Source organism: Oreochromis niloticus, linkage group LG5 (genome assembly GCF_001858045.2).
Source record: "Oreochromis niloticus isolate F11D_XX linkage group LG5, O_niloticus_UMD_NMBU, whole genome shotgun sequence".
NCBI lineage: Eukaryota > Metazoa > Chordata > Actinopteri > Cichliformes > Cichlidae > Oreochromis > Oreochromis niloticus.
In genome coordinates this window covers 6,003,136-6,031,003 of record NC_031970.2, presented here as the reverse complement: position 1 = coordinate 6,031,003, position 27,868 = coordinate 6,003,136, and the positions used below count along the sequence as shown (strand labels likewise).

The window sequence follows — 27,868 nt, the reverse complement described above, 5'->3', positions numbered from 1 at the left end:
TGAGCACTCGGACTGGGGAAGGTGTATGTTTACGATGCCAAGACTGACCTCAGGGCCAGCCTCTGCCGCTGACATCACTCCTTACGGCTCGTCGCCTTCGCTCGCGTGGGAGTCCCATCAAGGTCTGAGGCTCCCGCTGTGACCGAAGGCGATGCTTCTACACCATTCATTCTCGAGGCAGCCACTCAGGACACACAGTCGCACCGCTCCCCAGACAACTTTTTATTTTTTCCTGAAAATAAACAAAGCCCAAAGATGACAGAAGAAAGTCGGGGAAAGCGTAGGAAACAAGCCAACCCCAGGAGAAACCGAGGTAAGAGGCGTGAAGACGAAAACTTTTTGAAAAAGTTGGTAATGATGTTGGCGTGTTGCTGCAGCGGGCAGGAGCCCGCACTGAGAACTGCGCTCGTTTCTTGTGTGATTTCCAGATGAAAACTACACTTTCTTTTTGCCCCCGTGTAGTTCTGTTCTGTATACTATAATTTCATGCTTCAGACGCTTTTTTTCCTTACATGTCTTGTGAAAGCCTTGCAGAGTAATCTGCAGGGATGAACCGTCAGTTTCGGTCTGGACCACAGGGATTATTCTACCTGGGAATCCAAAACTTGTGGCTGCTCGCTTTTAAGGAAAACTTTTGGACTTTTCTTTACTGATTTAAAAAGAAAAAACATTTCTAAAGAAAAAGAAAAAGCGCAAAGAACTATAAGAATACAGCCCAACAAACTGTAATGAAGTCGGATAGACTATTTAATTTATTTTCCTTACTTAGAAATCCTTGTTGTCAAACTACATCTTACAGTCCCCCTGTTATGTAGTGCAGTGCGCTTGGCTCGTACGCACCCTCTGACACGCAGTTTAGTTGCTTTTCACGCGGAAAGTTAACCTGCTCTGACACTGCAGCTTTCTAGGTTTCAGTTCCCTTATTTTTTACTGTTGGATTTTTTAGTTTGCAGCAACTTTTGTGCAGTTCGATATTCTTTTGTCTGCTGGTCGTCAAAAATAGACTGTGCAGCATCTGGAGAAAAAGGAAAAGCTTTGAATTAGTGTCCTGCAACTAAAAAAGTCTCTATTTTTTTTAAAAAGAAAAGAAAAGTACACATTAAAAAATATGTACAATAAAAAAATAATTTTTCTAAATGTGATTCAAAGCAGAAATTCCTTGTGCACAACTCTTCAGCTCTGCTAGGGTGCACAGTTAACATTTTTTATCTTTCTCTAATTCTTTTGTGATTATCCATCTCGATTATCAAGAATTAGCTGAAAGTGTCAGTTGACCTTGAGGCTTCAGATCTTGTCAGTCTCTCTGCATGCACTTCCCAAAACTGTTCTAAGAGGAACTTCAAGACTGCATGCTGTATTTAGACAGTTTGTTAAGACGCTGCTCTGCATGCAACAGGCAGCACATGTTTGTGTGTCGCTCTTCAGGTGTGTGTATCCTTGCTTCTGTTTGTGAGTTCTGATAGGCACACATTTAAAATAACAGTTGTTCTTCCAGCCTTCTAATAAGGACTGAAAATATATGTTGGAATCAAATCCTACTTCCCTAACCCCGGACTCTAAAATTATCCACAACATTGAACACTGAATGTTTCTCGAACCCTAAATTTAACTTGAAACCCCTTTCTAAATATATCAAATGGAAACCTTAGACTAAAACCTCTGAATTATGCTAATAATAATGGAGTATATGCTGCTGGCACTTCACTGCAGAGAAAGCCATTACTCTAAATGTAAATGAATCCCCAGGATAGAAAGAATTAAGTTGGGTTAGTTTGGGCTCTTTTTTTTTGTCATCTTAGAGCATATTTTGTCATCAAAAAGTGACCAGGGCAAGAGCGCACACAAACACATGGATGGAGTTTCTTTTAAGAGCCATCGCAAACCATACACTGCTGTTGTTTGCCTCAGATCTGGCATGCAAGCGCAAGAAAGCTAGCTGGTGTAAGGAGTTGGTTTGCTCGTTTATTAGTTTGTTTTAAGTGCTTCCTCATTTTATTCATAAAGGTGTGAATTCTAGCAGAGCGTCACCAGGGTGAGATCCTCTCTGGCCGCTCAGCTTTAACGGGTACTCGTGTGTGCATGTGCACACACACGCATGCTCTCACCTTTGACTGTCACGTTGCAGTTTGTCGACCGACTTCACTGTGTTTCACAGATCAACAGCATCACGCTACCGTGAAAGCTATCAGCTAAAAAGCACACTTACTGACAAGGACCTGTCACTTATCAGGCCACCAGAAAAAAACTGTCCAGCTTTTTCTTTTTTTTTTAAATTCTTGCAGTGATCGTAGAGAAGAGATAAGCATCACCTGCTGTCAGTTTCCAGTAAAATTTATTAAGTAATAGGATCTGAAGAACTGAAGGCATGTTAAAAACGAACAGGAACTAAAAGGAAACTGATTATGAATTGATATTAAGCTTAGTCACGTTAACTCATGTTGATGGATGTTTTCCGTGAAACATCTATTTTTAGGCTCTCTTTTGTAATTATTATCAGTGCTTAGTGAATCGTTAGTGCACCAGCCAGAGTACTTACACAAAGTATAAGCCACAAACACATCAGTGCATGCAAAGAGTTTTTTCGAGTGCGTCCAACATGCTTGCTGCATGTGCATCCTCATGTTAGAGCGCAGACATGTGTATTAAAGCAGGATTTGGAATGTGCTGGGCTGGAGGCGGCTGTGCGAGGAGGGAGTTAAAGGTCCTTGATAAAACCAAATGAATTTGGCAGACCCGACTCATAAGACAGAGATTTGGGGATCTCTTCCAAACCAGAAGAAAGAGAAAAAGCACTAACTTTTCTTCCCTCTCCAAGGCGCCTATTGATTATGTCTCTGTCTACCCCAATAAAACCGTCAATGTTCAGCAATATCGAGCAATGTGAGGAAATTACAACTTTTCATTCCTGGCAGATTGGAAACAGTCCTGCGATCAAGACTGGAAACCTATACAGTTAAAATGTCAACCTGTATTTACTGACTCTACCTACCAGAGAGAGTGCGAGAATTAATTAGCCGAGAACACAGCCTTTAGCTCAACATTAGGCCTCTGTACACAGCCAGTGACACAGATACTGAAATTGTAGAAGAAGAAGAGTAGTGAAAGGGATCGAGAGAGATTTGTGAGAATTTATTTCAGTTTCTGTAAAACAGACGTAATGAAACAACTCCTCATATCTTGTTTTCTCTTATTGCATTTGTTTGGCATAATTTATTCTAACTGTATCTGGGCTTTCCCCTAAGCCATTTTTTACCAGAACAACATTGTCACGTGTGATCAGACTGAATCTTTGCTTTCAGGACCGTGCACACCCTCAGAAACATATCTAGTTCTGCTGCCTTGCACTTTATGTTTTGTTGGTTCATTAAAAACCTCACTCTGTCGTTGAGTGGATGTGCCTGTTTAAGAGAAAGCTTTCTCTCTCTCTCCCTTTCTCATTTTTCTCCTTTTTTTCAAGTGCCAATATATTTAAACTCCTTTCCCCCCTTTCTTCTTTCTCCTTCATTGATTTCCAAACCCCAGTCTTTGTATGCAGCTGGGGCCCAGCTGTGTGTCTTTGACTGTGTATGTGTGCGCATACGTGTGTTTGTGTGGGTTTTTCTGGCACACCGCTGCCACAGTGAGCATAGCACACTGTACACAAAGGATTCGAGCAACAAAAAAAAAAAAAGAAAGAAAAAGGAGAGAATGGGGGGGTGGGGGGAAGCGTTGGAACGTTAAAGGCTGACGTGCTTGTACTGTACAGAGCGGAGGGGCTGGGCCTTTTGGACCGAGCCTACTTTAATGGCAGATGTATCGGCGCTCTGGGATGAGGGGTGGGGAGAGCGAGACAGCAATGAAGAGCTCAGGCACCACACTTTATTACCAGGACTCTTCAAGGGGCTCAGCTCAGGCGTCAGAACCAGCGGGTGGGAGGGACAGAAGAAGACGAGAAGAGAGGAAGATGACAGAGGTGGGGAAATGATGGGGTTGACAGAGACAGTGAAAACAGCTTTTCGGTTTTAAAAGATGAGATGTAGGGTTTGAGGGGTGTGTAGGGTAGAAACAGAAGAGTCACGATGGGCGACGGATCAAGGACGATCTAAGCGTTTCCTTGTTTGTTTCTCAAACGTTCCCACAGCTCCAAGTGTCACAGATTTCTCCCGTCCTCGCTCTGCGTGTTTGATACCCGATCTACACGGCAGAAATGGGGAATCCCTTGATTGAGTCCCTCTGGAATTTTTAAACATGCTCATTCAATTATTGCTCATTCTGATGTTTCCTACCAAGCCAAAACAGTCTCATGTCTTACTGTACGTTCATGCCGCATGACTGCCATAGCAGGGATCCTCTCCAGCAGCGATTACTTGGAAAATGTTGCCACTGCAATGATTAATTAATGCAGTGCCATGGTTTCTTCCAATTTTTTTCAGCTGTTACAAAAGCGTCCCTTTCAGGGTATGGCAACAGAAAGCATGCAATTAATTTCCAATCGCTGGGAGATGCTTGCAGTAATGAGGGTTTCATTCAAACTGCACCACTCTGATTCCTTTGTAGAAAAATTGCAACTCCATTGTAGTTATGAAGAGGCCTCGGTAGACGGAAACTCGAGAAGTGAGTGTATGTCTGTGGATCACACATGTTTCAACTGTAAGATAACACTGCTGGCCGCAAAGCATATGAGGTGTGTATGCATGTGTATGTGTTTGTGCGTGTGTGTGTATATATAGGTGACTGGGCATGTACTTATCACATATTTAACAACAACTGTATTTTCACATTCGAGATAAAATAGTTTAACACACTGTATACCCTGATGTTGCAAATCGATTACCTTCAGTACATTTGCAGTCTTATTATTATGTTGGTTGACATTGCTTTGGCACTGCTCTTCAACATCAAGTCTATTTGTGGATCTTCTTTTACTGCAGGCAGCCTGCGTTTGTGTGTTTGATATGCTGCACATGTTTGAGAGAAAAAAGAGGTTAAAACTATCCAGATAGGCAGGCTCTCTGCACACACTTTATAGATATGTGCTGTTTTTATCACACCTCAAATTAAATTTGGAAACCCTGCTTCAGCTGTCATGTATTACAAGGGCCAGATGGGTGGCAGAGAAAGAGAGAAGAGAGTCAGAAAAAGAGACAGGGAGAGAAATGAGAGCAGCCTGGCAGGCAGGAAGGCCCCCTCAGCTGGCTGAGAGCATGCCAGTATTTAAAGGAAGCAGGGCAGGAGATTGAATGAGGAATAGTTTGATATGAGGTCGAGAGATGGACAGCATTTGTGGGCTCTGCCTTGATCACCGCTAAGGCGAGGCCACATCACACCGGCCAAAAAACACCGTCTGTGGATTCATCAGTTTAACACTCGGTGGTTTTTACTTGCTTTTCAGGGGGGGGGGGGGGGGGTTGTTAATGTTTTTAAGATGAATATTATATATTCATCTATATTATATATCGATGAATATAATATATGAATATATGAATATTTCTGGTGACTACAAATGTTGTTTCATTACCACAGTACTGCAATAGATAGGTTAAACACGTGGTGCATTTGAACTGCAAGCAGCGAGTCTACAGTACATAAAGATTGGTAAAAGCAATTAAAGGAGCCGTGGTTTACCCTAGTGCTGTTTTGGTATTGCTTATGTGTTACTCAAAACTTTGTTGTTGTGTTTACCATGACCTGGGGGCAGTGTCAAAAATATGATGAGCTTGTTCATGCCATTGTTGATCTTTTAGCCTGGCTCCTGCCAACGGAAAACCAAGTTCAAAACAACAAAATCAATAACAAGGAAAACTTTCCTCTGCAGCTTGTCTTTGCCTCTCATCTGTGCTTTTTTTATATTTAGCATTTTATTTTATCCTTTTAAAAAAAATGTCACTCTGTCTGCATAAACTCTGTGTTGGTTAAATTCCCAAAATTCTTCTCTCTGAATAAAAACCATAAATCCAGCTTAATTAATTTTTTTTTTAATTGTGTATGTAGCTTTAAAATGTGCCATTATTATGTGGTGTAAATGCTACAGTACTGTGCACAAGTCTTGCACCACCACACATTTCTTTATCTTTTGCTAGAAAAATGCAAAATAAGTGCAGCAATTTATTGAAACATTAGCAAACATAAACGAAATACTATATATATATATATATATATATATATATATATATATATATATATATATATATATATATATATATATATGTCCAGAAGAGCGCAGTCCTGGGAACAGCTAAGATACTGCGCAGGACCCTCAAGCTCCCAGGCCTCTGGTAGAGGACCCGAGCTTGAAGGATAAAACCGCCCGCAGGGGCGTGCTGGGTGTTTATATATAGATATATATATATATATATATACATATATATATATATAGCTTAGAAAGATAGTTTGAAAAATTCTAACAAGCTTGAAGGTCAGTATTTTTTATAACCACCTTTATTTCTCAATACAGCCTGAAATCTTTTAGGTAGGCTTGTAAATCTTTAAGTAGTCTTCAGGAAAAGGTCTCCGGGCTTCTTGGAGTACATGCAAAAGCTCTTCTTTGGAGGTTTCTTCCTTTTGTTCTGATCTCTGTCAGGATGATCCCAAACTGTTTCCGGGCTCAGAGGAGGCCAGTCCATAACTGATAGTGTTGCATTGTGTGTTTTCTATCCAGGTATGCTTTTACTGCATTGTCAGTGTGTTTGGGTTTGTTGTCATGCTGAAAAATGTTTTTGCCAACCAAGTGCTTTCCACATGGTATTGCACGGTGGAGCAAAATCTGACTAAATATTTCTGCATTTATAATTTATAATATAACCCCTATCCCCTACACCGTTGACTGAAATCCAGACCTGAACCATGACAGAGCCTCCACCGTAGACAATCGTTGTTGTACCTCTGTCCTATTGTCACAGACTATCAATCCAGTTCTTGCCTACCTCAGCCTCGTCTCCCTGTTTCCCTTTCTTAAGAACGCTCTTAGTCCACTTCTGATCAGGCTTCAGTGAACAGTTAATGCATACGTTTTGGTTTTTTTGCTTGTTTTGTTCTTTTCCGGGCTGTCACTTCTTCTTTTCTTCTTGTCCAGTTTCTGAAAAATGTTTTTTCAGGACACACTGCACACCACGCCAAGATATGCAAAGTTTTCAGCTAATGGCTCTCTGGGAATCACCTCATTAGTGGAAAAAATATTATTCTTTCAGAATGTGCTACTTTTGGCCCTCTTTTGCCAATTCAGCTAAATAAATCAGAACAAATTATGTGCTTTTGTTACTAGAAACAAAGTGTCTAAAAATACAATTTATAATTGTGTCTTTGCTAAGTTGTCTGTTATGTGTAAACATAACACTTCAGTTAGTGACCTTTGTTTTGCTTGAATGATTCATTAGCGGCCTAAAAAAAAGCATTCCTCTAAAAAATGGTCAGGTGCAAGGACTGAAACTGAGTAAAACAACACTGATAGACCTTCAGAAAGCCCAGAGTTTGGCTTTGTGTGGCTCCCTGGATGCAAAATTTAAGAAATGAGGGGTGGCTAAAGAGTTTTGCACAGTACTGCACATTTGAAATACCCAGACTAGTCCTGTAACTAAGGAATACTTTTATCATCAGGTAATCTGTGAGTGGTTTTTCTTCTGATAACTCAATTTTTTTATCCAATTAAATTCAGTTATTAGTGAGAATATCTTTTACCAGAGCTAAAGCTTTCATCTAAAATGCAAAACATATAAAAAAAAGTTATTTTGTTTACAGAGAAATCTCCTGATTTACAACTCTTTGTTCCACGCCGCAGTACCTCTTTACAAAAGGGCCTTCTAACAAGCCAGGACTGACAACAAGAAAGCATGGGAAAGTTCAGCTCCCTCTCTCTCCCTGTACCTGTGATCACCTGGTACCACCTATATCTGCCCTGCACATCAATCTCTCTGGTGTACACACACACATACACACACAGTCACTTGGTAGGGAGTAAACACATTCCACACCTGTGGAATGAATGCCCACCTGTAACAGTCGAGGCTTTAGGTATTAGGAACGCTGATATCAATCAAACTCCCTTTAGCTCACTCTTTGGGTTTCTTTTGCAAGTGGAAGAAACCCAGAGCCTCTCCATCAGACACTTTAGAGATGGTGAATGCATTTCCTCTGCACAGCAAAAATTCATTTTATCAGTCAAGTGATTTTGCATACATAGGAGTAAACATGATAACATCACGACTGGAAATCTTAGAAAAGTAATGAGATGCCCCTTCTTGCAAAACCGTATGTTTTTTAAACGCCATGTTTTCGGACTTGGTCAGTCCAAAACACTCTGGTCAAACTTGCCTCACGTAGAGCAAAGATGCATGCTAGAATTATACAGTATGAGATCATGCAAACTAGGCTTAAGCTCAGGTATGATAAAGAACATGATACATACACCGGATGTATTTTGGGCTAGAAAGGAAGCAGTGCAGCATGTATTGGTTCAATCTCTCATTTATCATCATGTAACAGTCTACTAGATAGTCTTATCTCATCTTTTTTTTTGCAGAATTTCTCGTGGTATGTGAAAGGTTGCAAAATTGCCAAAACGGGGAAGGTTTTTAATCACAAGGGCCGGTTACTCATAAAAGAAAAATGGAAAGTCAAAGAGTTAAAAAAAAAAAAAAACATTTTGAAGCTGTACAAAATCAATTTCTTTTTCCTTTTTAGTTGCCCAGTCAACTTTGGTACCTCAGGGAAGCAGCGTAGTTATGATTATAGAGTACATGTGTGCAGCACTGCAGGAGGGATGGAAGGGGAAATAAGTCATAAGGCACCCTGGGAGCTTATCAGAGGGAGGTAACATCACTTAAATGATACAAGTAATCGGTAGGTGCGAATGTGTCCAGGCCTCATCCTGGGACGAGGCTGAGATTTGAAAGCTTTACGTTTGTGACTTCATTAACTGTCAATCTCCACAGATTTTAAACTTTTACTGTCGCCCCTCATTCCCCTCTGTCGTTGGTTCTCTCTTCCTGCTCTTTATCATCCCCTCGGTTCTTCTGTATCGCCGTTACCACATATCTCACTTTCCCGTTTTTATCCATTACTTTTCTTCATTTGATCCTCCTCTCTTTCCGTCTCTCTGTCGTCTGCTCCACCCAACCCGGGCTCCCCCTGTACGGTCGCCATCATGTCCCCCCCCCTCCTCCCCGAGTACCTCCCCTGTCCCACTGACACCACACGCTGCTCCCATCCCCCGAAAACCACTTCAAACAGCCAGCGCCATCAAAGACCACAGTCAGTCAGCCAGGCAGTCAGCCAGGCAGCCAGTAAGGCAGCCAGTCAGCTAGCCTTCTGCTTTGACTTAAAATTACTGTCGTCCCAGTCGCAAGGCTGCTTTCCTCTTCTGATACACATCAAAGATCCTCTTAAACTCCCCAAGTTTGCTTTTTAAACGTTTTCCTTGTTGAGTCTTTTTTTATGCACATTATTTCACTCGTTGAGGTTTTACACTCTCTCTCTCCTCTCTCTTCTTGCCTCTTTTTTCTAAAACGTGGGCCAGGTCAGTAATGACATGCACACACTTTCTTGTGTGGTTCTGCTGCCTTTGCATTTTTTCTCTGTGACTTTAATTAGTTTCTTTTTTAAGGAGTTGGTTTTCAGGCCTCTTCTGCACAACAGCACACACACACTCTCGCACATACGTGCCGTATCAAGTGGAAAGCAACCAGTATTCGCATGTGTGTAAATTAATATGCAATATGATTCATAAATCTTACTAATGAGAACTGCGTAACCACAAAACGACCAGTTTAATAGCGTGTGCTTTTCTTTTTTATCTGCATCTATTGACGTGTGCGTGCTTCAAGGACAGAAAAAGTGACAAAAGAAAGCAGAGGGGCCGACGGTCAGGGGCAGAGAGGGAGACGAGTTTGTTCACGGGCGTGTGCAATTTAGAGAAAGGCAAAAAAATAAAGGCAGAGCGGCACGTTTTTTTTCTTTTTGCTGTGATGACGTCACATTTTGTCACTTGATAGTTGATAGTTTGGTGTGTCATAATCGCTCATTTGGGGAATTTGTAATGCCAACGTAGGCCAGAGGATGGCGCCACATGTGTATGTTAGGTATGTCTCATCAACAGGCTGTGTCTTAACAGAAGAAAATGTATTATTACAGAGCTTGATGATGCCATGATATTGGATTTTATACTTTTTCTACTATTTTTCACTTTTGAACGTGAAGCTGATCAGTCCTTTTGTCAGCTGTAGAAGCAGCTCAGTGTGTTTCTGCAGTGTCGAATACCACTGTGGGCTGTGTTCTGATCTTTTAGAACTTAATGGGGTGGGTTCCTCAGAAGTGTATTGTGTTTTAAATCTGCTTTAAGTGCTCAGATTAAGGAATTTTGATCTTTTCTTAATACTAAATCATGCAAAACACCTCTAACACATCTTATATACAGATGTTTTAAGTCAGTGGGATACCAGACATACTTGTTTCCCCCTCAAAACAAATCTCATGGAGTGAGTAACTCAAAGTTGCTGCTTGAGTTGAACTAACCAAATCCCACATTGCATAACTGTTAAGCTCAAAGAGAAGTTTTATTTAGTGTTTATCCCTATTAAAAAACTTCAGAACCTTTGTATCCCCGTCAGGGAATGTTTTAATATTCAAAAGGAGCCACTATTGTGTGGTTTCTTGCGCCAACGTACAAAATAAAGAGCCACATCTGAAGTCTGGAACAGTCCCTGAGCATTTTCATGTGTCAGAAAAAAGAGGGAAAACAAATTTGGAGGGGGCAGACTGGGATATTTATAGAGTGGTGTGAGAGTCTTTGCAATGACAGGAGTCTAATGAAGCACAGTTTGGGTTTTGATTCACAATGTGGTGAGCGCGTGGGTCCCCCCGTGACCGTTTCTGCATTCCAGTACCGATCCCTCGGCACACGGAAACCGCGCCACAGGAGGAGGCGAAGGGCCAACTCGAAATAACGTGTTCCTCTAACCGAGCTAACCTTTCTCACCAGCTCTGTTCTGGGTTGCAGCAGATGCACACAGAGTGCGATGGCAGCAAAGCTTAATTCATGCATACACAAACACGCTCTCACACTCAGCATGTATGCAGTTGTGAAGTCAACTTGCCACTAGCGGTGAGTCACTGACACAAGTGAGTCAAAAAGGGCAATTTAGCCTGACAAAGTTGGGAAGTCCAGAATGATGGTGGCAGTGTGTCACTTTCTAACTTTAGTAGGTCACTTTCTGATTGTCTCATCTGGGCCTTATTATCATTTTGGAAAGAAAACAATGAGAACGGGCCTACAAAAGCTCAACTGGGGTCAATTCCTGTGAACAGTGAATATTGTGGACTTAAATATATATGTTACATAAATGCGCAGTTTTACCTTTTGCTCTAGTTCCTAATATATATAGAGAGAGATATTTTTAAAAAAAAACTTCTATTAAGCATATAATACAGCTTTCTACATCTGACTCTTTCTCTTTATTGTGTGGCATGCAGCACTGCAAAAAGAGGGTCACTGATGCAGAAACCTCTTTTGCTTTGAAGGTAAAAGTCTGTGTCAGTCAAGGTAACATTGTTTTCTTTGATAAATGTCACTGCGGTGGTCGGGAGGACAGGTAAACACGGTGGCAAACATGCAGGCAGCAGCATACAGGAAACCTCCAAAGGAAGACGACAGACAACCACAAAGCCTTGTTGCACACCTCTTCATACCACACCTTGCCTCATTTTTGCAAAGAGGAAAACTGATTGCTACATTTTCGCATACATAATGCAAAAAACAATGTGATTCTGTTCGATGAACCGCAAAATTTGCTCAAGTCATTTTTAACTCAAGTTGTTTTAATTGTTTTCAGGGCTCATTTATTTGGCTTTTTATTTGCACGCAGGGGCTGAAATGTGAGGCAGAGGTGCTGCTCTTCCTCTTGTTCTTCTTCTTCTGCTTTTTTTAAATTTACCTCCTGCTCTGTTGTTCCTTCAGCATTCATGAAAACACACAGAGTGACTAACCCAGAATGGCAAGGTGCCTCTGCGATTTGTTTCGGGTTATGCGTGCATTGTCTATAACTAGGTTAAAACAGCATACTTTACAAAGCGACATGATCCATCTTAGAGGATAGAAATTGTTCTATTGAGACACTCAATGATTTATATCCCTTCTTCCTGAAACTTGTAAAGCTGTTAACTTTTAAGTTCTTGTTAAAGCAGCTGTCAACTCTGTGCTTAAAATCATATAAGATCATTATAGGTTACAAAAATATATCATGGAAGTCAACAGTTGACTCACCACAATCTAAGAATACATAGCTGGGTGGGACTGTACAAGTGGGGCTGAGAGTGCCGGTCCCTCTTCACACTGTCTCTTGTAATGCACCTCCAAATTGAGTCACACTTTTCTCACCGCCTAGCCGGCGCGAGTGCACCTTTGCGGTGTGATTAGAATAGAAGTTATCTGGACGGCTTTCCTGTCACTGCTCATTCTGACTACTCCTCTTTCTTTTCACCTTTCTTGATGTTTGACTCTCTATCATGGCGTCATCGTGCTGCAGCAGCAAATCAGACGTGTTTTAACCTCTGTACACACAGTTAGACTGCTATAGTCACCAGTCATTAATTCACACATTCTCCTCATTATTTAGAGCGTGCTGAATCTAAGCATAGATATGCGGGACGCATGACGAAGCGCGAAGGAGGAGATGAGACCGATCAGATGTAGAAAAGAGGAAAAAAAACATGTGTTTTGGATTGACGACGAAAGCTAGTGACAACAGCAGGCCATTAGGCCGATTAAGTTACCGGCAAACTACAGTAATTTACAGTAAGCACAGTTCATCTTGCTCGGTTGCCCTGGCGTACACTATTTTTGCTTGTTTGCTGTTGGTTTAATCTCTAAGCTGTTTGAACTCGCATCAGAGTAGGTTTCCATTAAGCACATGTGGTCTGTTTGGCGCAGTGATGTGTTATGTTGATAAAGTATAACAGATCAGTAATACTGATATCAATTGATTTTCAAATGCCTTGGCCTTCTCAAAGCAGCCACGAGAGCTGCGTACAGCTCGACAATGTGTGTTACAGTAGGCGTTTTTGGGGGCTGTACTTTGATTTGCTGAGCGTCCTCTGAAATTGAACCGAGAGCTCATATGTGAATAATGAAACTAACACCAGCGCAGTCACACTAAAAGCATAACTTGTTGACAAATCAACTTTGTTAGTATCACTGAATGGCTCAGTGCCTTTGAAGCTATAAAAATGCCAAAAGGGATTCTATTTTTGTGTCACAAGGGCCCTAATTGAACCGGATCATTAAAAACCACGCTGAACAAAGGCAAAATAGTTTCAATACAGCATCTTTGTTGTCAATTTAAAGGTCAATGCTTGGTGTGCAAAATTTCAATGCCGTTCTGTTTTCTCGTCGCCTTAATCGGCTTTAAGGAAATTAGCTCTTAAGCTCATTGTTGTGTCTTTCAAATGCAGATGTTGACCCTCGACTGCAAATTCTGTGGTGGTGTTTCCTTTTTTTTTCGATATTCTGAGAGGGTGGTGTCTCTTAATAAGTGGGACATCTAAAGCACAGAGCTGTGACTGTGCTGCTGTGGCATTGCATGGACTTCCACTTTTCTATCTCAGACTGCAGTTCAGATACTCTTTTAAGGTTTGTGCATATACACACACAAGCACACACACACACACACACACGTTTATTGCTGTGTTTGATCGTATTGCAGTTTTCTGACACAGCGAGCTGGTCTTGTTCCCCGTTTTGCCCGCAACTTATGTTTGTAACTTAGTTTATGTGTGTCTGCAGAGGGAATTTCCCTCTGTAACGTGTTTTCACAGTTCAGCATCAGTTGGAGGATTTGTGTCAGGGACAGTTTGACACTGTTGCTTTCTGTCTCTTTCTCTCAATTTTCTTATCAACTCCTCACTCTTCTTTTCTTATTCTCTTATCTCTTCCTTTCAGAACAACCTCTTCTTTCTCTCTGTCTTGCCGTTAGTGTAGTTTACGCTGTGCGCAGTAATCTTTCTCCTGCACTGGTGTCTGTGCAAGGCAAGTTGTCACCCCATTTCTCTAACACGCACCACAACGCTGTGTACCAAACACACTGCAAGAATGCAAAATCACATACTGCACCACACATCACATTTAAGCATCTCTTCCTCCACACTAATATGACCTTTACAATCCCTATCAGTGTGTCACACTTTCAGTCTTGTTCTCGCCAGAAGCCATTTGCAGACTTTTTTTTTCTGTGTGTGTGTGTGTGTGTGTGTGTGTGTGTGTGTGTGCGTGCGTGCTTGCGCTTGTGTGGCTCGCTGCCAACCAGCAAAGATACGACTGCAATCAAGTTAAATTAAAAGTTGACTGTTAAACACAGACTTTCATATCAATGTGTTTGTGGTTATTTTCACCATCATTAGACAAGAATGTTTGCACTTCCTTTTCACTGGCCACAGAAATGCAGTAAAAGTGCAGCAAAACATTACATTACCACCATTCCTACTGGTTAACATGCAATTTGGAGCATTTAATCTTCAATTTGCTGTCAGCCCTCATTATATTATCTGTAAAACATGTGGAAGATTTGAAATTAAGAGTTGCATACTAACATGAGGAAACTTCTGAGATGAAAATTCAGTTAAGCTCGCCTTTAAACTTATTACATTACATATTATTGCTATCCAACATCTTAATAATCTGCAATATGGAAACATTGATTTCTTTTTTGCCAGGCATGAAATTTAGTATCATAACAGAGGCATAAGACATGTCTGGCACATTGGGATCAGCATGTATTTTTTTTTTTTCCACTCAGTGTTGTGAAGGTAACTAAAGCAGGCCAAGGTGCCACAATCAGTAGGAGCCCTTGCCCCGAGAGTCAAAGAGAGAATGTGAATTGCTGCTTAGATGAAGATCAGGTGGGAGGTGTTTGTTCTTGGTTGCGGTCCTCCCCTGACTCATTGTGCGAATGTCAGACAGCAGGTATGAATAGGAGAGCTGCCACAGTGAAATTTTTTTTAAGCGCATATTTGATTTCTGCGATGTATTCTTAAACAGAGGTAATCGCTATCGACACCAGCGTGCTGTGCAGATGAACATGGACCTACCTCGCTTGAGCTGCTCTCATAGGTACTGTAAAATGGCAATACAGACATCTTCCTGCTCTAGTTTCTCGTTTAGCATGTGGGCGTCCATGACCCTCATGTGGTAATTTATTGAGTTCAAAATAGCAAGTGTTGTGTTTTCTTTTGACACCTGTGAACTCATCGCAAATTTACCAGGATTGGAGAAGCATTATTTCACACACTGACCATATCATTTTTTATAATAATACACACAGTATATTTAGATATGCGTGTATATATATATATTTAATCAGAGTTAGTGTGTGTTACAGAAATGGCGGAGAGCTACGCTTTTAATTTTGTGTGTTCAGCTGTGTGAATGTTGATTCTGACAGTTTTACCACCTACATGTTGTACAGTAATGTACTGAAATGCATTAGATGTCATTTTAATGTGGGATTGGCACCATGTGACTGTGTCATGACTCATATTACATTTACATGTGTTGCGTCAAATCATCATTTTTTTCTGATTATTGTAAAAATGTTTCCTTGATTTGTGATTTGGTATAAATCTTTCAAAAGTAATAAAGTAAAATAAATTCAAAGTTTGCAGCCAAAAATTAAATAAATGGAGTATATTCAAGATCAAGCTCTAAATTGAGCTCTTTAAAATTAATTTCTGATATTGACTTTTATTTTATATTTTTAAAACTAATTTTAATACCAGGCTTGTCATAAGATATTTGATTTGTGAATATACCAACAATGACAACACAACCTTTTTTCGTACTCGCATTTATATAAAATCCAGACAAGAGCTTTTACACTCTTTAAAAGAAGTAACCATTTTCAGTTGGATGACAACCACCAACATGACTTAAATATTTCCCTAAAAGTAAGTTTTATTGAATCTCTGCTCCCACTGAGCAGTAAAAATCTACTGAACATCATTAACAACATTAAATTATTTTACTGTTTCTTTAAAGTATTAATTTTTAAATGGTGAAAATCAACATGAGAATGGGAACATTTGCATTGGGCGGTAAATTGGGCTTGACCTTGTTTGTTGCCATTTAAAACCAGAAGAAACAAACAAGGTAATTTCAAGGTAATTATTGCGTGTTTACCATTTAGCCACATAATTACTGAGCCAATACTAGATCACATGTGTGCGTCGTAAAATAAACTGCAGTTTAGCATGGTGTTGTACAGGAGATGCCCTCGGGTATATAAACAGTGCCGATTTAGGCCAGCACTGAGACTGTGTGCACTTCTCAGAGCTAACATGATTTTTTTTTCTTTATGTCAGATTTTGTTGTTGTTGTTGGAACTTTAATGTGATGGTTTGTAAAATCTTTGTTTGTGCTTATGAAGTGGTTCAGGCATTATCTCCCTTTTTCTTTGGGAACAATCAAAATGATTGAAGTTTCACTTTTTAGGCTTAAGACGAATTTCAAGATGGACTGCACGTCACGGGACAACCAGAACAGCAATGTGTGTTCTGACTGGCGTGCCAGGATTTATAAAAAAAGACGTGTTTCTGGCAGTCAGGCCACCAATCTTTCAGATGTTCGTTCTGTCACTGACATGCAGGGAAAGCAGCAGACAGATTAAAATAGCACTCCAGTGTGTGATCTGAACACACTGTTGTTGTCAAACGATCAGAATCAGTCCCCTGAAGACAGAATGATCGACAATGTCAAGCATGATGCAGCACAGTCTGGATATGAGTCACATTCTTCCCACGCACACTAAAGTTCCTGCACAATGGCTGTGTACTATTTTCTGCTGTGCTGTGCTGTGTGTTTTCTCTTTTTACGAGTTACACTTTCTTATGATGCTCAGATTGCGTGCATCCATTACTCTTACACTCCTCTGTACCTAGTGTCTACTTAGCAGGCAATGCTGGGACTCTCACGCTGTTCAAATATCTCACTGTCCTGCTCCAACAAAAAAATATTTGAAGGATGCGGTTGCCATCCAAATAAATAAATCAACAGGCCAGATAATGAAAACCATCCAGCTCGGTGTGCTTTAATGACAGCACATGTAGACTGAGTGTCACTCAGTGTTATGAGAGAGAAAATTAGAGCCAATTTGATGCTAATCCAGACCAGATTTTCCTCATTTTTGTCCCAGCGGTACGTCCTATCATCCCCGAGTCTCCTGCAGCCCCGATGGGCCGCCTTTAACCGCATCGCATATCTTCATAGGTGCCTGCTACAGTAAAGCACGTTTAATGACCGGTTTCGTTGCCCCCATAAAAGCAAGTCATTCCTTTCCACCTTTGTGGAGCAGCAATGCTTGAAGCATGCATTGGTTGACTCGCCTCGGATGAACCAGAATTTCGCTTGACTGCGCTCAGTGCCCTGGTGTAGTGAAGTTGGGGCAGATCACACAACCTGCTGATACAAACAGATACACATGTAGGTGTTCCACTTTGAGATTAGCTAGCATTAATCAAAGGAATATGTGTAAAGTATGCGTTAGGTGTTTGTGACTGTGGGCTGCCCCCTTCCATAGTACTGAACCCCCTCATGCGCTTTCAGTATTACAGTGAGTGAGTGTGTGTGTGTTATCTGTGTGTGTTTGTTTCTTCTAGCTGTAAAGTTGATGAGTTAGGTTTTTCTAAAATGTCTCCCGTAGTCATTGTTTAGTCACTGGCTTGTGTCACTGCGAGCTGTGGGCTGTAGCTTGATGTGCAGATGAGTTGAAAGCAAAGCACTCATAAATTATTGTGTCCATCAGCCAGTGTGAGTGTTGTTGGAGCGGCTCAAACAAAAATGAAAATCTTTCAAGAGTGACTGAGTGTTGTTTTGACAGTTTAATGAATAAACTTTGTTGGTGTTTCATGAAATTTAATGAGCTGCGAAACCTTATTTTCTTTCTGATCTTATTAAAAAAAGGCACTCCTATAATAGTAAAGAGAAAAGTTAGGGCACGGCTGAAATGCTGCAAATCAGAATCCTTATTTTTGAAGATGGAGCCCTCTGTGTGCCGGCACGGCCCTTGCGCACCCTTCGACAACGGTTTGGCTTTGTCGTACAGGGTCGTTACTCGGTTGTGATTAGATATTGCTAATCAGAGAGGAAAAAACAGAGCGTCCTCAAAAAAGCCTTGGAAATAAGAGCCTACAGCTGAAATCCAAGGCATGTGTTTGTGATTGTCATTTATTGTCTTTGCCATGGGAAAAAGTAATGCGCCTTTCCATTCTGGGCACATAGGGCACATTTTTAAATTACGATATGTTATGTGTCTTTTCTTCTTACTGCTCCCCTACATTCCTGCTGCATTGTCACACAACGCACCATCAAGTGATCTAAATATGAATTTAGACATAAAAAAATTTACTAAAGTAATTTTATATTTAAATAGTTCCCAATAACAGAAAGATGGAATAATTAAATAAACCCATTCAAAATGCTATGTTTGATCGTGGCCTTAATTTAATACATTTGTATATTATATGTCTTTTCTAAGGGTACGGTAACATGTCTTTCTTTCATTTATTTTCAAAATGAAAGCCACACTTTGTTCTCAGTTGCGTCAGACTCAAACTATCTTTTTTGGAGACTGACCAGAAATTACTTATATTGATCATAAACCGCACATCAAACCACAAAAAACCAAGCGAAGTGTCTCATAATGAGAAACAACTGAACGACTTAAAAATGACAAGAGTGTCATTCATCTTACTTTCCGAGAAACAATGCAAACAAACAAACAACTGGAAAAACTACAATAAATAACAACAGCATTTTGTGTTTGCCCCCCTTTGGACTGTTAAAATTTGCAAAACATTTTTGAATTTTTGCTCGTGTTTCTCTCCCCTGTTTGGTTTCAGTTCCTCACATATTTTTATTTAATCGCGGAGCATTGTCTCTGGTCTTCATTAGTAATAATCTGTAGCTCACCCCGCTGAATGCCATCTGAAATGATAAGTAACACATGTCGTTGCATTTTGAGTGATGGTTAAAAAAATTACGTTTATTGATTTGGACGGCACAAAAATAGTAAGTGGTGTCTCAATAAACAGACGTGCGCAGAATATTTCTGTTTAAACTGAAATTTCAGCGCAACATTTCAGAATTAATGCGCACACTGATGGTTTGCCGAATTGAGAAATGAAGTCCTGCGTCCAAATTGAGACTTTTGTCTCATCTTTTTGCAGTTGATGCTGACCAAGTGAGTTCACTGGGATCTGAGGGGGAGGATGAGGTGGGTTTGTGGAGCTTGGAGCCCCAGGACTGCCAGGAGAGCCTGGATAAGACGAGCCTGACGCCCAGCGAGGGGACAGAGGAGCCCGGCAGCCCTGCTCAGTCCACCCGGCCGCACAGCCTCAGCCCCGGCAGCAGGAACTGCTGGGGCCAGGTGGAGTCAGAGGCCAAGGCCACAGAGGACGCATCCTTCATGTCCACTGAAAGGGAGGGAGACCAGGACCCGCTGAGGATGTACTGTAAGTTATAAGCTTACATAATAGCTGCGCCTCATTTGCCATTTTAAATTAATTCCATATTTTCTGAGCTTTAAAATATTGCTGCATTTGCTTCCACAGAATTAAGCCCAGGCTAACACAGCAAATCAGTTATGCTTGCAAAATGTACATATACTCTATATGTATGAAACAACTGAAGCCTCTGCTGCTGCTGCTGGGGTGTTTAACACTACTGTATGTGTAAACAAGTTTGTGTGTTTTTCTGATGCAACACACCACCAGTCTCATGATGCTTCTCAGAGCCCTGTAGATACACCTTCATATCAGCTCCTCGTGAAACCATGCCTTCCCTACAAGCTGTTCCTTTTTTTCACTCTTCTCTTTGAAAAGGCAGCCTTCTGAAAGCATGACAAAAGAACTCATCCCACACAATGTCACAATATTTCCATGCATCAAAGAGGTGACGTTACGGTACTGAAATCAGAACTGCGCGACGTGAGGCTTTCCCTTTTATTTAGGAGAGATCAAAGGCTCACGCGGCTTGCCTACTAACAATCACTTAGCTCCCTCGCCTCGTGTGATTTGGCCTTGCCTGATGAAGGCGAAGCAGAGTTTTTACAACGCTCAACCGCACAGGCTCTTCCCTTCACCACATTAAAAAACAGCTCAAAATATGCCAACATCTGCAAACATTTGAAAAATCTTTCTCAAAGTCGCTTTTAAGCCGAGCTGATTGGCTGGAGTTGTGATAGGAGGCGCCGTCTCTTCTTCGCGTACATCTGTGGCTTTTTCTCTCTGCCTGTCACTCTGCTCAAGGGCACGAATCACAAAGAATTTTTAAATCTAGCTTCATATCTGGCCAAATAGTTCCCTACATTTATTGTTTCATCTGTCAGTCTTCACATAAACAGTTTAGTCCCCTTAGATTCAGTTACACAGTGAAAGTTGGCAACTGATGTTCAGTCTGCGCGCACACGCGGCTTCATCGACAACACACGCACACTCAGAGAGAAAGCACCGACACCGGCTTTTGGGTAACCCAGGAACGGTAATATATCAATCTGCATCTTCAAAGGAATCACACGGGGGTCTTTTTGTTGCACATCATCTTTTTTTTTTTAAATAAACGGCTGCCTCTTTTGCTGAAAAAAGAAATCTTAATTCTACTTTAGGTAATCAACTAAATAAAAAGCAAACCTTGTACCCATGCTGGTGTTCTTCTGTTAAAATAGCCAATAGAGCAGAAACACATCTCAACAGATTAATCAAGTCCTAACCTTCAGTTACAAATGCATGTGTATAAATTCATAGTTGCCTATATTTTTCTATATCCAATGCATATCACTTTCCCTGCAGGTAAGAGTTCAGACTCCCAGAATGCCTTGGAGGACCTGTCCCAGTATGAAATCCTGGCTCAGTTGAGGAAGGCCTCTGCCTCAGCTAGTTTCTTGGATCACCTGAACCATAATGGCACGGCAGCTGTGTACCGCCCGAGCAGAGGCCACGATGACCTGCCTCCTGCTATCTGGTCGCCAGGTGCTCAGCACTGCTCACCTGAGGGACCAGGTAGGCCAAAGTGCCACAGCTGCAATGATGCTCAACAAGAACCTAATTAATTATTCATTTATGCTAACTTTTTCCTCTCGAGACAGGCGGTTACCACTCAGCTGCAGGCTGACAGTAAATCGCAGTGATAACATATATCAGATCATATATGCTAATGTAATTCTCAGAAACGAAAAAGAAAAGTACTGGTTTTTTATATATCCGCTAGTTTGAGGTTAAAGGTTAGCAAAGTGAGAGTGTAATTTACATAGTTCAGCTTAGGTAATTTGTACATGCACAGTTCTGTTTACTTGCTTTTGAATATGTAATAATAAATAAATATAACACTAAATCTCACAAAATTTTATTCTGTAGAAGTGGCAGCTGTAGAGTATTTTAAAGCACGCATCCAAGCTCACTGTCTAATTGCATTTATAAAAATTGTATTTTATCATATTTTTTTGTTTGTTTGTTTTTTAGATGTGTTTATATTTTCTTAATTTATTCAGATGATTATTTATTTTATTTATTTGGGTCACCTTGCTTGTACTAAGTAGAATACGAGCAGTGCCTTATATGCCCGCTGATATACTGTCAGCTGCTTTTCTATTTAAGATGCGTCCTAGGAAAGTTCAATCTTGAGAGTATTTATATTGTGGCTTCTAAAATAGATGGGTATATTAAATGAAACTATATAACACTGTCACTGATCTATTAAAAGAAACAAAGTCACCTTTTTCTTGTCAGCAGATGTAGGCAGGGCCCAGCAGGCCTGCCCATTTTGCAGCAGGGTATATCCTCGAGGAGCTTCTTTGAGGGACCATGTCAAGTACTGTCCAGACAGGGAGGGGGGGCACATGGTCTGTCCGCTCTGTGGATACACTGCCACCCTTAGGCTGGAGATGGAGCGGCACCTAGCACTTCACAACCCAGTGCAGGACAAGGTGAGCAGAACAAAAAGAAACTCAAAGCTAAATTTCTTTCATAACCGCAACGACTCATTTAAAAATGTTTTATTAACATTTATGTAGTGCTATAAGGCGATAATTTGCAACTGTGTATCCACAGAAGTGGCAACCTTACGTCTTCACATCCTAAAAAGAAGCCGAGTATCTGTGCTGTAGTTTAAAACTGATTACAATGTTCTGTCGCCCTAGAGTGCCATGACATTGGACCAAGGCATGGAGACCAGGAAGTTCAAATGTCTGCAGTGTGGGAAAGCATTCAAGTACAAACACCACCTCAAAGAGCATCTCCGCATCCACAGCGGTGAGACAAAATAACATCAAAACAGTTGTACTCACCCATCAATTTGCTATTGTTTCCACTCTATCGCTAACCCTTACTTATTTTGCAAGTTATATGGTATAAAATTATACCCAAATTGATGTGTTGACAGGAAACGAGTATAATTCATCACAGGACAAGAGACTTGTGAAAAATGCGAAAAGATCACACCCACGCAGAAAGGGTTTTTTTTTTTTCTTTTCAATTTACTCTTTGGCATCCTGACACTAATGCCTCCACTTTGTGTCTCATCTTGTAGGAGAGAAACCTTACGAGTGCTCCAACTGCAAAAAACGCTTCTCTCACTCTGGCTCCTACAGCTCCCATTTAAGCAGTAAAAAGTGCCTTAGTGGTGGCGGGCATGGAGGAGGAAACCCAGGAGGAGCCAGCGGGGTGTTTAATGGACACAGCCAAAGCTCCTACTCCCACTCATTTCCAACATCTCCCTCTGCTGGTGGGGGTAGAAGCAGTAATGAAAAGGGCTCGGTGCTGGTTTTGCAGAACCAAGATAATACCAGGCCTCTGGGTCAAGTACCAGTGGATCCACTTCAGCTTTCACTGCAGGATCTCAATCAAAGCACCGCAAGCCTGTCCAGTGCGTCAGACCTGGCGAGGATATGGGACCCGTCAGAGCTTTCTTTGAGGGCCACTATGCTAAAAGGGACCAGTCTACTGCCTTATCTCCACTCTGGGACCAAATTTGAGCATATGGTGCAGGAGATGTTTCAACGAGATGTAAAGAAAGATGAAGATCTTGTTAGAGAAGGAGGAGATGAAGAGGAAAGAAGAGCACATCAGAACGGAGGATCGCATGAAAGAAAGGTTTCACCTGACAGGAGAAGAGACACGCTATCGGGTGAACCAGAGAGGGGTGTTCTTGGGATAACGTGTCGCTGGTGCTCGCAGCATTTCTCCAGTGTGGCTGCACTTCTGCATCATGAGCGCCACCTCTGTCAGCTCAACAGAGAAGCAGCGGAGGTACCCGACGGTTTTCGCAGTAAAGCCCCGTCATCACCTTCTATATTCTTTCCAAGATCTGTCCTCCAACCAGAAAACAGCAAATTAAGTGAAGTGACAAATGGCCTTTCTGGAAATAAGTCACCATCGCAGAAGCACAACTGGCACGCTGTACCACAACACCTTTTGGTTGCAATGCACTCGCCCCCACAGCTTCACCATAACATCCTGTCTTCGCGAGTGCACTGGACGAGCCAGGAAAAGGGCAACCCAAGTCAGCTGATACACCGTTCCCCAGAGCTGTCATCACCTCGAGGCAGGAAACGAGCTCTGTCCTCAGGATTCACTTCTCCTGCTTGCCTTGACCTCACAAGTTGTTCTCCTGAACTGTCCTCACCCCAGAAAGAAACCAGCAACCCCTGGTCTGCACAGAACGAACCTCTGGACCTCTCCCTGCCCAAGCAGCTCTCTGACCAGAGCAGTAGGAACAAAACTGTTAATGGCACCTCAGGCAGAGGAGAGAGGAGGGAGCTTGGGACCCAGCAGCTTGGTAGACCAAGTCCAACTTCACACCTCCCCCTGCATTCGCATCCGGTCTTCAGTGTGGCCGGAGCTCCTGTGTTTCCAGGTTCCTTGTACAATGGGTTTCCAATGTTCAGCCAGGCTGGTGTGGGGCTTTCAGGGCATGAAGGCATCACGTCAATTCCATTCAACCAGACGGCCAACACCCCGGGGTTTCTCTCTCCTTTAGCCTACATGATGGAGGCAGATGCAGAGGCTACACTGAAAAAGATTTATCAGGAGAGACAAGGTTTAATGGTGAGCACAGCTTTTGCGGGGTGTGTAATGTATACTTGTGGAAGATGTTATATAAATAACAAAAGTGAAACATGAGCAATACTTAGATGATCTCATGTTATAAAACGTTGAATTGGCGGTCACATCAGCAACAGTTGAGCAGATATTAAACTCCTACTACATTCATGAATCACACTACATATATCTTTGAACTCAGGGTTCATTTTTGTGACAAGCACACACCTGTAAAGTTTTATGACTCCATCTGGTAAAATTGTTACACTATAGTGTACGCGAAGCATTTCCACAGAAAAACAGACACACAAACATCCGTCTCAAAATGCCTTTGTGGTTGTTACTACCGCTGTATCTTGGGGAGATGAAAAAAATTACCAAATAAACTTTCCCCACTAGTACATATATGCATAACTGCTATCATTTTCCTGCAGGGCGAGGCATTGAACCGTGGTGCTCTGGACTATCTCTCACTCATCGACGAAGGGTTCGATGGAGAAGGAGGGCCGGGAAGAAAGAGACTGAAGAAGACAGACGAGGGGCTTTACGCTTGTGATATTTGTGAAAAAACTTTCCAGAAGAGCAGCTCATTGCTTCGCCACAAATACGAGCACACAGGTCTGTGACTCACGCATGGCCTGCTCTTGTTATGTGATATTTCCTGTAATATATATGTACCACTTATTGGTGCTATCGCTTAAAAAAATTCAAAACATAGTCTGAAATTATTCAAAAGATGCTTATTAGCTTTCTTGCTGACGTTTAACACAACTCTCGTGTCTGTAAGGTGCATATGGGGCTAAGGCCAACAGCTGTTAACATGATAGAAATGGTGCAGTGGCCCAGCTAACATGACTGTCCAGAAACATGCTAATACCTCTAAATTTCACAAAGTGAAACGGTTGAATCTCAGGAAGAAACATTGTGGGTTTTTTTGGGGTTATGTGTCAGACTATTTCTCGCAGGATGCACACAGGAAAGAAAAAACATAGCATGTAGAGCGATAAATCAGAATTTGTTACCTTTACACAGAGCCAGGCAAACAGTTTTCCTGTTTCCAGTCTTGATGCAAATGTACACAACCGCTTCTCTAGCTTTACAAAGCTTTCTTAGTTCTTCATCACAAACGTCAACTGGTTTTTACACTTATGTCAGACACAAACTCAGTAATAGAAACGCTTTGTGTGTTCATTGCAGGCAAACGTCCTCACGAGTGTAAGATCTGCAACAAGGCCTTCAAGCATAAGCACCATCTGATTGAACACAGCCGACTGCACTCCGGAGAGAAACCCTACCAATGTGACAAGTGTGGCAAACGCTTCTCCCACTCTGGCTCTTACTCCCAGCACATGAACCACCGTTACGCATACTGCAGCAAAGACCAGGATCCAGACCAAGACCAAGATGACATGCCTCTCACACCGGGAGCGGGCAACAGTCTTGTGGGACGCCTCTCTGAAGACGCCCCTCTCTCACTGGATGAAACCCAAACTCCGCACTCTTTTCTCAGTGATTCCAGTCTGGATGGAGCGCCAGATGCTCTCAAAGAGGAGGAGGAGGAGGAGGAGGAGGAGGAAGAAGGGGAAGCAAGAGTTTGCGATGACCGTGAAGAAGAGGCAGATGTGAATTTGCCAGAGCCAGCAGAGGAGCTGGGAGGTAACCCCATACAAGAATCACCTGCAGGTGAGAATGGAGTTCAGAGTGAGAGAAATAGATATGACATGCAAGATCATATTGACAATACAGAGAGCCAAACCTGGGACAGAGACACCGAGGACAGGAATGGAGACTTGGACAAATGTGAACTGAGTTTGGATTTAACAGAGTTACCCAGAATTAAAACTTAAGGTGATTTTAACCAGCCATTAAAACTCATTTACTATTAAGACTTGGTTTTTTTCTTACATATGTAATAAAGACTGATTTTTGTTATTTACTTATCTTACAAAATGCACAGAACTGTCAAAGGATGCATGGCCTTATAGAGGACAAAGCCATCAATCAAATGTATGTGAGAATACGAGTTTCAAAGCGTTATCCTGTAAAATAGACTTGATGTATCTATAATGTTTGCCTTTTTTCCTTTCTGTTGTCTTTCAGAACCTCTAAAAAAATGGGTTGACTAGTCTGAGGTCATGTCACATTTCCAGATATGATGTTGTCTATTTTACATGCTTGCTGCTGCTGACTGTTGCACAACAAAAACAACAAAAAAAGCTTTTTTTTGTCCTTCTAAATCCAGGATTCAGCTGACTTTTTTTTTTGTACTTTATTTGTTTGCATGTAGATTCACACCAATGAGTGGCCTTAGAAGCTTGAAGGAAGCAGGATGGAAAGACATCTGGTCTTAATTTAATGTGGCATCAAGGCCAGAAGTTAAAGGCTACAAGCAGATTTGCCACGATGTCGAGTTAGTATATTTATTCTCAAGTGCAAATAACTTTCAGTTTCTACTATCCTTTTATTTGATGCAAATCTTTACCTCTGTTTTAAGAATTAGCAATAACTGTAACATGTTTTCAGCTGAGATGCACATGCAGTTAGTCCTTTGTCCCAAAGCCAGTGATTGCTTGAGTATGTATAGTACAGGTTATATTGTAGGGCTCTTGTCATTTATGCTGTGAAATTATAAGGTTTCAGGTTAACTATGTTGCTCTGTGGCTTTAACTAATCACCAAGAGTAAGAAGTGAAAAAAGGGGGAGGAAGAAGTGGGAGGTAGTTATTTATTTTTTTTAAAACCAAAAGCAGCGGACTGCACCTTTAAAAGTGTACACCTTGCTTGAGGACAGTCATTTCTACATTTCTGCATGAGAGGTTAAAAGGGGCAAAGATGAAGTCAGCCATTGGGGTTTTTCCCAAGAGCAAGCAAATACAATTTGCACTGTCGCACTGTACATGTAATAATTACAAGGAGTGGCTTGATTTCCTTCAGTGCTGAAATGTCGGGCATTTCTCGTAATAATTTTCATGTGCCTCAGCATGTTTTCACACCTTCTGAATAATAATAATGTGTCACACTTTGTGGCTGTTTGTTGAGGTGTGGCAAGAGGGTCAAGACTCAGGACACATACATGAGCGTTTAACTTCCTCTTCTGACTGCAGTGTACTCAACGTGAAAAGTGCCTCAGATGTACTCTGACACTGTGAGTAATCCGACAAAGCCTTGCTACGATGAGATAAGACGGTGGTGCATGAGGTGTGACTAAGCTTGCAGCATTCATGCATACCTTGGGCCAAAGACGCTTTTTTTGGTCATAATACATTCGTGTGTGTGTGTGTGTGTGTGTGTGCGTGTGTATTTATCGTCAAAGATATGCATATGTGACACGCCAAGTGTCACCCTGCTCTTGCATAGTTCCTTACCTGATATTTTTGGGCCAAAAAAGTGAGCGAAAAAAAAAAAGTTTTACTTTCCCTCAATGTCTGCACACTTTTCATTATATCAAGTACTGTTTTTTATTTTTTCCTAGCACTCATGCAATATTTGTATTATCTTTTATATATATATATTTTTTGCATGTTTGTGGATATTTGTAATAAAACTGTACAGACATTTTTCAGCAGATCCTCTCATTTCCTTTATTTTTCAAATTAAACGTATAACCTCGCGATGTGGCCCAAAATTGGGCTGGTTTCTTTTTAGCAGCCACGATGTGTTGAAATCAGAAGGCACCTTAAAAGATTTTGTGGTCAACATCGCTATAAAAACGATCAAACGCCTCAGCTTTTTGAATTTTCTGCATAAGCACAAACATCTGCACAAGACAGTTTTGAAGCTCGGTTGTGGAGACCACTCAGTTTCCCATCACAGTAAACAGT

The 27,868-nt window shown here is 41.4% G+C and overlaps 1 protein-coding gene across 6 annotated transcripts; it reads left to right on the top strand.

Annotated features, from left to right (window-relative positions):
• Positions 1 to 22: 22 nt before the first annotated feature.
• LOC100696906 (zinc finger E-box-binding homeobox 2) lies at positions 23 to 27,614 on the top strand. Of its 6 annotated transcripts, none has more exons than XR_002062240.2 (10): positions 23 to 313; positions 19,183 to 19,467; positions 20,803 to 21,012; positions 21,739 to 21,935; positions 22,149 to 22,260; positions 22,538 to 24,054; positions 24,483 to 24,666; positions 25,246 to 25,896; positions 26,006 to 26,055; positions 26,336 to 27,614. XR_002062240.2 is itself a non-coding variant. In XM_019359354.2 (9 exons), the coding sequence occupies exons 1-8, from the start codon at positions 256 to 258 to the stop codon at positions 25,893 to 25,895; spliced, it is 3,213 nt and encodes a 1,070-aa protein (XP_019214899.1). In that variant the 5' UTR covers positions 23 to 255; the 3' UTR covers position 25,896; positions 26,336 to 27,614. The 6 variants fall into 6 exon arrangements, 4 of the variants coding, with proteins under 4 accessions (XP_019214899.1, XP_013130911.1, XP_003451905.1 ...); XR_001225009.3 differs by having other exon boundaries at positions 26,149 to 27,614; XM_019359354.2 differs by lacking the exon at positions 26,006 to 26,055.
• Positions 27,615 to 27,868: the final 254 nt, after the last annotated feature.

Bases quoted from the DNA above. Each gene is read 5' to 3' on its own strand.
- LOC100696906 (XM_019359354.2), top strand. From the start codon at position 256: ATGACAGAAGAAAGTCGGGGAAAGCGTAGGAAACAAGCCAACCCCAGG. The intron at 21,013-21,738 runs GTAGGCCAAAGT...TTTTCTTGTCAG, and splicing joins CTGCTCACCTGAGGGACCAG to CAGATGTAGGCAGGGCCCAG. The intron at 24,667-25,245 runs GTCTGTGACTCA...TGTTCATTGCAG, and splicing joins CCACAAATACGAGCACACAG to GCAAACGTCCTCACGAGTGT.